Below are 14,465 nucleotides of genomic sequence, written 5' to 3' on the forward strand. Positions count from 1 at the left end.
TTTTGCACAAGAAAAAAATGTCCTAAATAATTTTTCTTCTACTTTTCCCATGTAAAAAGATGCAGCATAATGAAATTAGGAAAAATTTTGTGTCGTCCTCAGACTTCAATTTAGCAACCACGTTTGGAAAATTTTAGGTGCCAATACCATTTTTTATTTTCTAGTCACCATGGCAGCCTATGACTTGTCCAGCCCTGATTCAGACTGTTCAATGTACATCACACTCTCTGCGAGTTGTATACTTGAGATTCTTACTAATAAATTTCCAGATACATCCAACCTTTGGGAAAGCTTCAATATTTCTCTCTGAGATGGGAAGCAGGGTGTGTCTGGTCCTTCATGTATCAATGCTTGTGTCTGTATTCGTGGCATTGGCTTACATGGGTGCAACCTATCAGCTTCTTGATGCATGAGGGGACATCTGATGTTACATAGCAATTAAATAAAATTGTGCCAGACTTCTAGGGGTCTCCCAGTGAATTGCTCAAGTTAGGATGGGAGATCCAAGAAACTGTCGAGATAGCCCAAACTGTATTAACATCAGTAGAAGAACTTTTTAGACAAAATGAACACATTAAATGCATACATTTTCATCTTTAAGCAAGAAAACCAAGTGTTTTCAACAAAATGACATGCAACTTCTACGAACAACAGCACAAATGAACAAACCTAAATAACATACAAAAAAAAGAACAAATAGAGTGTGTCACATCGCCAACCAAGGATGATAATGCAAAGACAATTTACTTCTGTCTCCATAGTCATACAACAGTTCTTCGCCTGCGGCTATGTCTCGACACGCGATAAGTACAAGGTGAGGTTCATCATGGATCACAAATATCTGAGTTTTTAGATTGCATTTCTTGCTGTGATTAACTAGGCGGCCTAATCGAGGACATTCTTCAGTCGCATCAATGCAATATTGTTTGTCCAGGTATTTGAAATAGTACATGTAACAACCTATGTTGTTTTTGACAGCATACCCAAGTTCCCTTCTTCTGGCTTCGTCCGAGTCGACAAGCTCTCCAGCATATTCTAGGACAAACTCCCCTCTTTTGAGAGCCTTCTTTGTGTAAACACCTCTACCCTTTTCTTTGGTTGTTCTCACTTCGAAGCCTTCTTCTGAAGCAGAGAGGACAGCATCTTCGATTAGCTTCTGTTTCTCGAGCAGCATAGCTTTCGCAGTCTTCCTGGAGCTTCTGCGATGGCCAAAATAAGCTGTTATGAGATGGTTGCCACCATTTCCATTCGTATTATGAAAATCATATGTAGTTCGAGCGAGCTGCAATTTCTCTTGGCATTTCATACTGCCGTGGAAAATCGAATCTTGCTCCTTCGAAGAGTGTATCGTCCCGCACCCGATTCTTTTGACGGCGGCATGTAAAACGGCTAGACCATGATGCCTGTTGGTTTGATTCAGGCATGATGGCAGGCTCCGTGAATCGGACGCCGGCAGAGTTGCTGATACATTGGGAGACCTCACAGAAAATTCCATGAAGTTAAGGCCGTGCGATGGCGGTGTCTGGTCGTTTCCATTATCTTTTGTCCAGAAGATGAATGCTCTTTCTCCCTGGACGTCTCGGTGATTCTTCGGAGCGCCTTTCCTTCGCCGTCGTCTTTCTCTGGCATCTTTCGTAACCTTTTTCCTCACCATCTTCGTTGAGCATCGCTCAAAGCATCACGGCCATCAAAGCGTCCTTCGTCATCTCAACTAGGACCGAGAATATTATTGTCATAAGACAATCCAGTGTTTTAATAGGGAACCTACTTTTCCCATCGTCTGCACATGCCAGAAGCTATTAGGACGGCTGTAAACATTTCACATTCCGCCTGTTGCCACTGAGAATCAACCAACCCTTGAGAACAATAACAGTCTTTCTGATGACGTCAGACATATACTTTATGGATCAGATTTTCATGTTATAGTTTTTCAATGGATCTGTGATCTACAGTTTTAACGTATGAAGACGGCAATGTATGGTTAAGCCATGTCTTTACCCCCCCCCCCCCGCCAGTTGACAAAAACCAGGTGGTACAGTGCCTTTTCGGGACTCTGGGGCAAACTTTTTCTTAAGGCCCCCTTGAAAGGGTTATTATTACGAAAAATAAATGTACATTTTTTGTGGTGCCATATTCGTCTCGAATGCCCCAATCTAGTTACGGGCCTGCTAGCGTCTCTGACCAATAAAAAAAAAGGTCAGGCAGTTTTTCTTCATAACGAGTATCTCTTTCTTGTACTGCTAACTTCACGAAGTGATCGAATCCCCCCTTCACCACGTGTGTTACCTATGCAACCACTGTTTTATAGGGCAGCAAAGAAAGCATTTTGAGCCGCTGGTGGCGAAATTGTTGGACTCTAATCACATTTCACCTTTTATCATTTGCATATCAACACGAGACATTTCTTTTCATCGTTTTTTTCCCATATGAGTTAAAGCTCTTATATAACCGGGAGGACTCTTCGTCCTCCATCTTCAAGGGAAGGGGGGGAAAACCAGATTTTTGTTCAGATGAGTTTCGTATAATCATTGAAAATAAACATGATATAAAGGAGCAGCGATAACTGGTTATATTGATAATACTGACATAAAATTTTACTTAAAGATAATGGATAAGTCAGCCTAGGGTGTCAAGGAGCCCCTTATCTGAGTATGTCGTGATCTTTCACTGTCAGCAAAAATTTAGAAAAAATTGTGTGAACAGTTGGCATGCAATGTGTTAGTTTTATTTAATGTGCATTATATATTTCATATATTTTGTATGTTGAATGTATAAAAGTATTTTATTAAATACCGGCATCATAATGCCAGCACGCTTTTCAGGCATCATGATGACGCCATTCGCCAAAATCATATGAAACTCCTATTTTCATTACTTTTTAAGCAACTAGCTGACACACACACACAAGTCAAGTCAAACCACGACGCCATCTTATTGAATACAAGAGGCTCTTCGATTTACTATTCACCACCCCCCTCGGAGATACTATATACAAATATTCGCTCCCGGGAGATATCGAAACGAATTTCTCTCCCCATTTCAAGACGCATCCTATATCGAAAAATTGAATCTTCCGTTACATCCGCAACTACGTGATGTTATGCATTATAAATTCAGCGAGAGAGAAGATGCTGTGAATGGCGTATAGCCGTCCCATCTATCTTGCCAGTGGTGTCGTATAAGTGAGAGGGTGGGGGGAGAGAGAGAGAGAGAGGTACGTACAAGAGCCGAATGCCGCCGCCGCTGCTGATTCGCTGACGCTCATCCAAATGATGCTACAGTAGTAGGGAAGGGATTTTTTTTTCTTTCCCCCCCTCTCCGTTTCACATCATTTGATGACCGATCATCATCATGATCCTCATCTGCTGACGATCATCATCATAAGGATTCTTCTTTTAAACAACAATATATAACAGAAATTTCCCCTAACAATTAATTGTTACGAGCGATGAGCTGTTATTACGTTCTTTCATTATCATTGTTGTCAGATTGGACAATGTTTATTTGGCAGCATTTCGGATCGTCTTTCCATTCCTAGAAGTGAGTTTATTATTACTTTTTTTATATTGGTTCTATCTCGTTTATTATATTGTCCTCGAAAAAAAAATATATCAAGTTCAATGAATTATTAATCTATGTTTCTTTTAAAATTTAAGTCCCTATATCAATTACTTGAACTCTGTGTTCATGTTAGAGTTTCCGCAAGCTTTAATTATGAAAACGAATATAATTCGGAAAATTTGAAGTTTCTGTTTCGTAACTTTGTTTTTCTTGGCAGATCTCCAAATTTATTGTGGGGAAATTTATCTTAATATCTCCAATTTAAGATGTCTCTTTGATGTTAATAAATAACAATCTGAAATTGTTAGTCCGGCCGCTATCTTTTTTTTTTTTAAAACTGGATACTTGCAGTGGAGATTTTATTCATTTATGCGAGATGCTGAAAGAACCGCTTTGATACACAGTAGAGCATATGCTCATTCCATGGGCCTTGAGTCCGCTGATGTGGCCCTGCAATCTCATACCTAATTTTGTAAAATTGGATTAAGTGGCATATTTCCAAGTCACTTAAGGGAACCGCAGCACATTTACACATTACTGAAGAGACTACACAGTGCAGTTTGACACCACTTAAGAGGGTCTGTAGCACATTCCCAGATCACTGAAGTGACCCTCGTATATTTACATAGTAGCCCTTACTTGAATGGCCCTCGATGTTGTTCAAGATCACTTGAGCGGCCTGCAACACATTTGTAGACCACTCAGTTAGGATCGCTTAACTGACCCATGGCAGGCTACTCAAGCAGCCAGCAGCACATATTCAGATCACTCGGGTGGCCTGTGCACATTTCCTGATCACTTAGAGAGGACCCACAGCATACTTCAAGATCACTTAGGGGACCTGTGACATATCACTCAAGTGATACCAGAGAGGGGGTCTAGTTCACCCTCGGAAATGTTGGAAAATAGCTGATATGTATTATATAACATGCTCATTCTTCTGTTTTATCACTTCGGTATCCCAAAGGTATATATACAAGATAATATTCAGTTTATAATAATGCAAAAACAATGGGTTAATTTATAATTTTCGTTCCAAAGTGGTTCTTGATGTAACATCCAGGAAAGTCTCTTTCCTAGGGGTATTGCAGGGTAAGAAAAAAAATGATCTCTGCAGTGATGGCAAAAATTATTTTACGGAATCTTTGAATCATAAGGTGAAAACATGGCTTTAACAATGTCCAAATTACTTAAAACAATGTGAAGTATTTACCATATCTCTTCACCCACCTAGCCAGGGTTTAAGCTGAATAAAAAATTCCTTTTGCAAAAAAGCGAAAAAGGGAGGGGGGGGGTGGAAGCTTTAGTAAAATGCTACAATGCTAATGTAATGACTGATGGTTGGATTTCTACTTGCTTCGTACCTCCTGCACACATTTTTGCGAAAGTGGCTACTACTACTTTCGCATTCTACGATTGTCTTTCGCATCAAAAAATGCGTACGTAGCTTAAACCACGCACCCAGCGCATTTGCATAAGTACCACAGTCGGAAAAGAAACATTAAAAAAATTGTTCATTGTAAATATTGCATCTACGAATTAGCTGCAAATTTTTGCAAGCAAATATTGTTAGAAAATGTTATCGATCAGTTGATACATTTGAAAGTCATTTAATTATTTTTACAGTCAGTTCCTGTGAGATTGGGTTTACAGAAACAAAAACTAACATAAACGGAGCAGCATTGTAGGCTCTAAAATCAAGTTTTTAAAAATATAAGTATGTCTGGGGGAATAAACTCGGGTCAAGAAGTAGGCCTACAGTGCTACAGTGTTATGAGTAGGGATGGGACGGATAGTGATTTGGTCGAATACCGAATATTCGACAAATGTTTTGATAGAATATTCGGCAGCCGAATATCAACTGTCTTAAAATTCATCGTAATTATTTATAAAATTGGTGTTTTTAATTGAAGATAAAACTATTGGTAATTTCAAATGAATGAAAATGAATTTTAATTATGCAATTTATTTAAATATATTAAAAAAAACCTGGTAAATGAACGATTTTTATTGTCATGATATTGACAATCAAATTCAACAAAGATATATTGTATTTTAATACACATAGAATCAATTTATTTTTCCACACTTGTTACCAATTTTATATCTAATTAAGAAAATGCCAATGTTTCTTGTCTAGGTACATTATTCAGTTAGTGAGCTTGTGCAAATGCAGTAGGATTCTATTTTCAGTTTCATATTTTAGGTATCCAAGTAATTCATCCTGACATAACTATTTTCGCAGAAAGGGATACATACATCACACACAGTGAAATGCAATCAGTAAATTTTTAATTCATATGAAAAATTATAATTAATATAATTTTAAAATCTTTCTTGTTCTTAGATTTACAGATATTCGGTCGAATACTTAAAGCATTATTTGGCAAATCAAATATTTGGCAAAAATGCTGAATAGTAGCTGACCATCTCTAGTAGCTCTAGCCATCTCTAGTAAGTGGACTATTAATATAACCGACGTGATGTGTAGTGACTATTAATATAGCCAGTATAATGTATAGTAGCTATTAATGTACCTGGTATAATGTGTAGCGGAGCCGCTGCTGTGGTCATAGTGATGGACCAGCATTACGAGGACCCAGGTTTAGACGGAGACCGTCTTCACAGTGGTGGTCAGCAGAAGTTGGGTTTTCTGTGGCTCCCAACTTCAAGGTGCGAATGTAAGCCAATCTCCCCATTAAAAAGTCTTGTCGTGGCATAGGCGGAGATAGACTTGTAAGTCTTGGGAGGGGGGGGCAACGATGATGATCACCGATGGGCATGATGTCAGTTCATGTATAGGCCTACATTAGAACAGTGGCTGCTCCATCTTTGATGATCCAGCACCAAAGATGGAGTATTTCTGTCCATGTGCCACAGAGAACAACAGGCCTGCAACGATACAAATCGTCAATCATTACACTTCACTTATAGTTTTAAAAATAGATGGCAGCACTATAGCAAACATCATACAGAAACAAACTTCACGTTAGGTTTAACAATACGGACACACACATTCAAACATGTACTAATTCATTAGAAGTTTCATTGAGGAATATGGATGAGGTTTGTGTGTGTGGTTTGGTAGTGCATAGGTATTGCTCACCATATTTTTTAGTACTGATTAGCGAGAAGAGACTTCTTTATCATCACATTATAAGCTTAGTGGAAAGGACCACTATGCTTCATTGAACACAATTGAGCACCGCAAAGAAATATTTTACTCGGGCCAACTACTACTACTACTGAACCAGACATGCACCTCATCCATATTCCTCTGCGGAATGCTGCAGAGCAAGTGTGAGAGTAACTCATCTCTCTGCAACAGCCTCCTTGTGAAGGAAAAACATTGATAGTTTTGGTTGCACCACAGTCACTTTCTCTGTATGATTTTAGTCAGGAACTACGATTTATTCTTGGCTTTGAACAGTAAGGTCAACTTCTAGGCTGCTGAAATAGTCAGAGAAAAGCTGCACTTAGGTGTGGCAGAATAAAATAAATTACCTTTTTCTTCTAGTTGATTTAAATAGATAGCAATCAAACTCAGACTTGGAAATTGAATATAATCAGGAAAAAAAGGTGTGGTCATAAAGAAAATCCAGATGCAAAACCACAATCACAGACACAACTGTGATTGGGGTAGGCGAGGACTCCACCACTGCTGAACAATGTGCACCCGTTCAAAGTAATACAAGCAAACCTGACAGAAAATATAGAAATAATTTATAATAAAAGAAACTAAAAAATATATAGAATATATGTATGTGTGTCCACCCCATCTATTACGTAATTTAATAAGCCATTTAAAAAAATTCATCTTGAAAAGAAAAAAATTGTAATCACATCCACAGATGATTGAGCATGCTGCTGTGCTGATCATCCTTGGATGATGGGAGCACACTAAGAGTTGAGAGGTTCCCCCCACACATCTTGCAGAGAGGTTTGGTGCTCTAACCTTGAATATGGTGGTTGGTGAGGGGGGAAACTTTCTGCAGGTTAACAATATAGCAGTCATCTTGTCACTATTTCTGGTTTCTGATTGGCTATTGGGACAACTGCCAATTGGCGAGGAAAAAACCAGCCAAGTGAGTTATCTTTTATACAACACCAAATGCGAATAGAGAAAAAGTGTTATTTTGAGTCAAAGGATTGAATCGTCTTAGGCACATTTGTAAACATTATTTTTCCCTGGCATTCATTTGCTAAGTTCCTGGTCTTTATTTTGCTAAGGCTAGTTTGCACAGGTTAAGTAATTGGGTAGCCAATCAGAATTTGATCCAATAATAAGTATGTGAAGTCTAGCATGTTATTGCAGCAATGAATGAAATCATGCTTTTGATATGCCTAATTACAGGGACAGCACCGTAGGCAGTAGGAGAGAGAATGCCCAGATGAGCTGATCAAATTGTTATGTCTTCTTATGGTGCAGGGGTTTCCTTGCCCCATTCATACAGTACACCGAGCGGCATGTGTCCTGCACCTTCTTCACCCGACGGCCGGAGCTTGGGCAAGCGTCTGGCTGTGCAAGTGCACTTTCTTGATGACTCAATCGTGAATTTCAATATTCAGGTATTTTTATATGCATGTGTGTGGGGAAACATTAATCAATTTAGCTACATTTTTTTATATCGGAGAAGTCTTTAAAAATGTTTGGCTGCATGGTTGAAGAATTACACTGCTCAATACTGGGTTTCATTGCCAAAGATATTTTAGTGATTTTAAGGTGATTTTGCAGTGCTGAATCCAAATCTGGCATTGGTTTTGTTAGATTGGCTCTAGTTTTTGAGATAAAGTAATAGTTAAATTACAATAGTAATACATTCCAATAGTATACAAATCATTGAAACTGTGTGAAATGTAAACCAATAATAAACTGCCAATGAATCAGGGCTGAACAAATCCCAGGTACCGGGTCACCATGATGATTAAAACATTGATATTGGTGCCTAAAACTTTCTTTGTGTAGTTATTAAATTGCAGTCTGAGAGCAACAAAGAATGTCTGGAATTCATAGCAGCATATCTGCCAACATGAAAAAGGCCCTGAAAAAGAAGCATTATTTTGGACCTTTTGTTTAAAAATTTTTTTTATGCCAAAAAAATTGTTCTGCTGCAAAGATTTTCTTCGATTTGTCCAGCCCTGGTATAAATGTAATAATACATGGCGAACATGACCTAATCTGCCAAATGAAAGGGGCCGATAGATGAGCCCAAGTGGAACATAAAACACCATAACCAACCCCCTTGTATCTCAAACTGCTTTTGAGTTTTGGTGGAATTATGGATTATTTTTTGTGTGTTGAAGTTGGTGTTCATTAAAAATTTGGAATTGGTGGTTGCAGATTTTGGTAACAATTGATTTTACAGAAGAAATCCTTTAAGGCAACACCCATCTCTATCAGAATATCTGAATTTAATGGCGAGCTGCAAGTGCTGAAAGATTGGTGAAGTGCAAAATTGAATTATCACCAATATCTATTAAAATTACTTCTACAAACGCTCATTTCAGTGATGTGCTGCAAACAAAAAGATAAATCTTTCTTAAACTATAATACCAATATGGCTTATTGTAGGCTCTTTTGAAAGCTGTTGCAATGGACAAGTTTTAAGTAAATTTGATAAATACAGCCAGACAAATGTTTGCGGAATCTGCAGTTACAGAATTTGGAGACAATTTGATTTTGAACTTTGCCAATCTTTCAGCACTTGTAGCTTGTCAATAAATCTATGTATTTTAATGGAAATGGTGTTCATCCTATAGAATTTGTTTTACTCTTTCCAAATATGTACTTAGTTTCCATATAGGTCTTTCAGAAACTTCACAAATTGAGGCTTTTTCAGACCACACATTTTACTTCCGTAATCCATTATTCCACCATAACTCAAAAATTTTAGATAAGAGAGGGTTGGTTAGGGTGTTTTATATTTCACTTAGGCTTATATTCATTTTGCAGATTGGGTCACGTTCACCCTGTATAGTGAATAAAATGGATAATAAAAAATAAAAGTAAAAATTTGATGCAGAAATTAGTGGCTGTAGACCACATTGAAGTGTTTAGAGTATATATTATCTCAAAAACTAGAACCAATTCAGCAAAACCAATGCCAGTTTTGATATCAGCAATCCCAATATTCCCTAAAACCGTTAAAATTTCCTTGGCAGTTCAATTTGAATTTGTTTTTTGTTGATCAGTGTTATCATTTATGAATGTTGCATTATGTTTGTATTTGCACCAAATTCAATGATAATGAAGTATTGTGATGAGAAAATCTTATTTTTGAGCAGTCAACAATTTGTCGAATTCTAATGATTGTATATAGTTGCCCATGTGTGTGTTTACACAATTCTCTCGTAGTTCAAGGCTTTGGGGAAAGTTTTGTTTGATCAAGTTTGCAAGCTGTTAAATTTGTTGGAGACAGATTACTTTGGTCTTGAATATGTGGATGCCACTGGAACAAAAGTAAGTGTCATTTTTATTTTTTCAAGGATTCTAATGATAACTCGACCATTCTTTGAACAGAAAGTGAATGTATTGACCAGGAATACAGTGGCTGATACTGATTAAATTTTTATATAGTTTTGTTAAGTTTTTTAATCAATATTTGTAGAGAATTTTTGTTTTTCCTTTTACATATTTTTCAACTACAACTGAATGTCTATATGGTTTCCACAGATTTCTACCAAAAAATACAGAATTACAGAGAATTGCAAAAAACTACTGATGTTTTTTTTAAAAAAAGTACTTGTGTTTTTGATTGGAGATTTCTCTAAATTCTATAATCAAGGAATGGATATCAAACTGAATTGGAAATGTAGTGAAGCAACCTTGTTGTTGATAGTCATTGTAAAGGTTTGCTTTGTTTGGCTGTCCGCACATCTGCAAGTTGAATCTCCTGGTGGGCCCTTATAAACGGAAACATTTTAATTGCTGACTTGAAAAAAAAACAAGCATGAGCAGAAGTTTAATCATTTAAGTTTTTTTATAATATTTTCATAGATAAGCTTCTACGAAGAAAGCAGAATGTCAATGATGATGTAGTAATAATAGGTAGCATCTTGTTTTCCAAAAAATCGAAAAACTTTCATTGGTTTTGTGAGGAATATTCGAACAGGCCCAAACTTAAACAAGAGGTTAATTTAAATGTTTGTCAGAGCTGGACAAATGGCCATTATGGTCAAGTTGAAAAAATAAAATTGGTTTGAGTTTTTAAAATAGTCATCAAATGAAGAAATTGCAGACGTGGGGCACTCTTGTTGAAGAATATTGCCTCTGCAGAGAGGCTTACTCCCAAGTTGTTGGCATGTATGCTTGTATTTTGGTATATAAAATTTTTTAATTTACTTGCTCATAATTTTAGGTAATAAAAATCATGATCACGAATCATTCATTTGTCATAATGCTTTAAATGATTTATTAATGGTATTTTATTTGTGTTTGCACAGTTTTGGTTGGATTATGAAAAGCCGATGTGTCGTCAAATGGGTTTGTCCATGGTGAATCCTGTGATGAATTTCTGTGTCAAATTTTATACTCCTGATCCTGCCCAGCTAGAGGAAGAGTACACAAGGTAATATATATTTTCCAGCCAAATCTCACTTTTAAGTTACTGTTTTTTTTACACATTCCACCCTATTCATTGCATCTTGCTAAAGTCTTTCTTAACAAAATTATTGGTAAATTTTATATTTGATGTCAGCCTGACTTAGAAGCCAAGTTCATCCAGTTTCTTAGTATACAAATGCAATGCCACAACAGGCAAAATGCTCAACGAGGTGGCTGAGAAAAAGATGCCCATAACCATGTATTTGCTATGGGCTATTTTAATGAGGTTGGTGATATATATCCACTAATAATTTTCAAACTTTGAAGTCCTGGTATTTAAAGCCAAAAAAAAAATGTCCTTATCCCTCAAATCACTCCCACCACTCTTAGATGGTTAGCTTAGGTGTCTGAATCGTTTATCAATGGTTCATAATTTTGAGTTAGAAGAAGCAAAATTTTTCTCTTGTGCTTATGGAGAAGTTCATCTATATTTCAGCACTTTAAGGGTTGAGAATACTTTTATTTTGAATGAATAATTTTCCCAGTATTAGAGCATGCAGCATTAATTCCATTGACAATATCGAGTGGCAAGCATTGATTTTTAGCTTAAAAAAAAAAAATCAGTACTGTTTTCTGGGTTGCTTCATCTGGTATTCATTTATATAGGTTGAAATATTAGCTATTTCTATTTTAGGTGCTTGTTTGGACTATAATGTCCTGCATCAAATCACATATGCCTGTGTATTTTCCTTACTCTGATTTATTTATTTATTTAAAACACAAAGCTACAGGTTTCCAGGGTTGTCAAATTTGCTCCCCAGGTAGATACCCATTTTCCCCCCAGGGCTGGGTTTTTTGGGGAAAATGGGTTTTTTAGGGAATATTGTTTGTTTTCGAAGAAAATGTGTTACTTTCAGGTTAAAATTTTAGTTTGAGCTTAGTATTTGTATTCCAAAAATTGCTGCATAGTGCAGTGTTTAGAATATGATTTTTTAGGAACAAGAATGTGATAATAAATAATTTCTTGGAATCACAAACACCCTTTTTTATATTTCTTCTACCTTTTTATGTAGGCATTTAGGTATGAGATCCACATATTAAAATATTTTACAAGAAATCGCAAACAGAAAATTGTAACCATGGACCTTAGTTTAAAAAGTATACCAGATGTATGTGATAAGCATACCTACAGAAATTTATTTATAATACACAATAATTTTTCACACACACACACACACACACACACACACACACACAATCCTTGTATAAATAAATTGAAGCATCTGTGAAGAAGTAAACCAATGTATGTAAACTGAATTTTCATTCAAAAAATATTTACATGTTTTTGCAATACTTTTTTATAAGTTTTATACAGGTACATCAGAATTTCATAACTGAAATATCAAGAGACAAAAATTATCTCATAATGAAAAGAAAATAACTGTGGGATTCTTGAATTGAATATCGGCAACGAACATCTTCAATTGAAACAGAACAAAAAGTATAGTTTTTCTTATGTGAAAATAACACCTAAGCAGAAAATAAGCCTTAGCTTGATTTTTCAAGATGCTCATAATATAAGCCCGACCCAGAAAATTTGCCTGTTAAAATCGTCAGCCAGGTGAAGGCATTCTGTAGGTCTGTTGCTATACATGACAGGTTTCTTGTATAAAGTGATATTAATGTATAATAATGTTATTGACATTTATGTTTAATGATAATTCAAGTTATTCTGTAGTTTTAAGTTCCCAAAAATGGCTAATTTGCACAAGTGGAAAACACCTCCAGAGTAATGAATCCTCAGAATGACTTATCTCCTCCTCTTAGCCAGATCATTTTTTAATTATCACTGCTCCTTTAAAAATATTTCAGAATTTAATTTAATGAAGTAGGGATATTCTTTAACAGTGAGGAATTTAAAAAGAAGAGAAGCATGAGACTTTAGCTCCTGAAAGTTTGGGTTCGATTATAAAAAAAAACTGTGGTTCTGGTTACAGAGCTGAAAGGTTTTATTTTCGACTTATCAGGACACTTTTGGTTACATTTTCTGCGGGGTCTGAAAAATTTGGAGAAAAAAAAAATTCAGGCACCATTCTGATCTCTCAGAATTTTCATTATCTCCAAATTCATTTATTTTACCACAAACAATTTTCTTGCTGCAGTTTTGCATACAACTCAAGGTTCAGATGTAATTACACAGAAGTGGGTGTGTTTGTGTGTGAACAATTTTTCCCTTACTTATAATCATGGTCAAATTTTATTGATCAAATACATAGTTTAACATTCACCAAAAATGTATATTTAGACATAATATAAGATGTAGGCCTACACATAAAGGATGTGCATTAGAGTGGGTCGAAGAAAATATTTTATTTGCAAATTGCTATAGTGCGGAAAAGTAGCCTCCTTTAATAAAAAGAAAAACGACGTAAAAAAATTTAAAATCGATTGACATCTTCCAGTCATGCATCATACTTGAAGTTTATGAAAATTGAAGAAATTGAACATTTTTCTTAAATTTTTTTAATATTACTTAAAATTCGATGATCGATGTGCAAAAGTTTCTTATGCTTATTTTATGGTTCAATAAAGTAAAATAAATTAAAACATCATTGATGTTTCAATGTTTATCGGTCACACAATGTGTTCGAAAAACTGGAATTGACCAAATTTTTGCAAGTTTCATTGTGCAGCTCTTCGCATGCTTTGTCAGAACAAAATGACCCAGAATTTACCATGAAGAGGTGGCTGCACATCGAGTTCCACCTACACTCTATCCAATCAACCATCCAAAGTAGGAGAGTGTATGTAATTTACATTATAGTTACCAAAATTGTGTGACTAGGATTTACTTGTTTACAGTTTCTTCTATTGTTTCTTTTCCAAGTGTTCACGTTTAAAGTCTAACTTTTGCACAATGAAACTTGAAATATCAATGATGTTTTAATTTATTTTACTTTATTGAACCATAAAATAAACAAACTTTTGCATGTCGATCGTCAAATTTTAAGTAATATTAAAAAATTAAGAAAAATATTCCATGATCGATATGATCAAACGCTTTTTAAAAATAAGTATATATGGCATCAAGTTGTCGTTTGTTATGTATAGCATTGATAATACAGGCATTAAGACTCAGGAGATTAGTTACAGTGAACCTACCATTGACAAAACCATGTTGATTCACAGAAATATAGGACTTGATCTGACTGAAAAATTTTGTGTGATATTGATTCGAAGATTTTAGCAAACTGAGATAAAATAACAACAGGTCTGTAGTTCTCAATACAAGATTTGTCACCTTTTTTAAAGATGGCAAAAACTTTAGCTCTCTTCCACTTTGCAGTAAAAATTTTGATAT

At 35.7% G+C, this 14,465-nt stretch overlaps 2 protein-coding genes across 3 annotated transcripts in view; one reads left to right on the forward strand and one right to left on the reverse strand.

Annotated features, from left to right (window-relative positions):
- Positions 1–706: 706 nt before the first annotated feature.
- LOC149069525 (histone-lysine N-methyltransferase set-1-like) lies at positions 707–1,824 on the reverse strand. The gene has a single exon (XM_089249533.1). The coding sequence runs from the start codon at positions 1,652–1,654 to the stop codon at positions 707–709; it is 948 nt and encodes a 315-aa protein (XP_089105659.1). The 5' UTR covers positions 1,655–1,824.
- A 1,098-nt stretch (positions 1,825–2,922) lies between these two features.
- Cdep (Chondrocyte-derived ezrin-like domain containing protein) overlaps positions 2,923–14,465 on the forward strand; it is a 61,124-nt gene continuing 49,581 nt past the window's right edge. Inside the window, exons 1-4 of one of the 2 annotated variants that reach the window (XM_089249830.1) lie at positions 2,923–3,540; positions 7,916–8,130; positions 9,917–10,021; positions 11,005–11,129. In XM_089249830.1, the coding sequence (XP_089105956.1) occupies positions 7,972–8,130; positions 9,917–10,021; positions 11,005–11,129 (389 nt within the window). In that variant the 5' untranslated portion in view covers positions 2,923–3,540; positions 7,916–7,971. The remainder of the gene's footprint in view (positions 3,541–7,915; positions 8,131–9,916; positions 10,022–11,004; positions 11,130–14,465) is intronic. The other variant, XM_089249829.1, reaches the window with a different exon arrangement.

The sequence above is a fragment of the Pholcus phalangioides genome, unplaced genomic scaffold (genome assembly GCF_987345545.1).
Source record: "Pholcus phalangioides strain wild (caught in Gottingen) unplaced genomic scaffold, Ppha-v1.0 ptg000022l_1, whole genome shotgun sequence".
Classification (NCBI taxonomy): Eukaryota; Metazoa; Arthropoda; class Arachnida; order Araneae; family Pholcidae; genus Pholcus; species Pholcus phalangioides.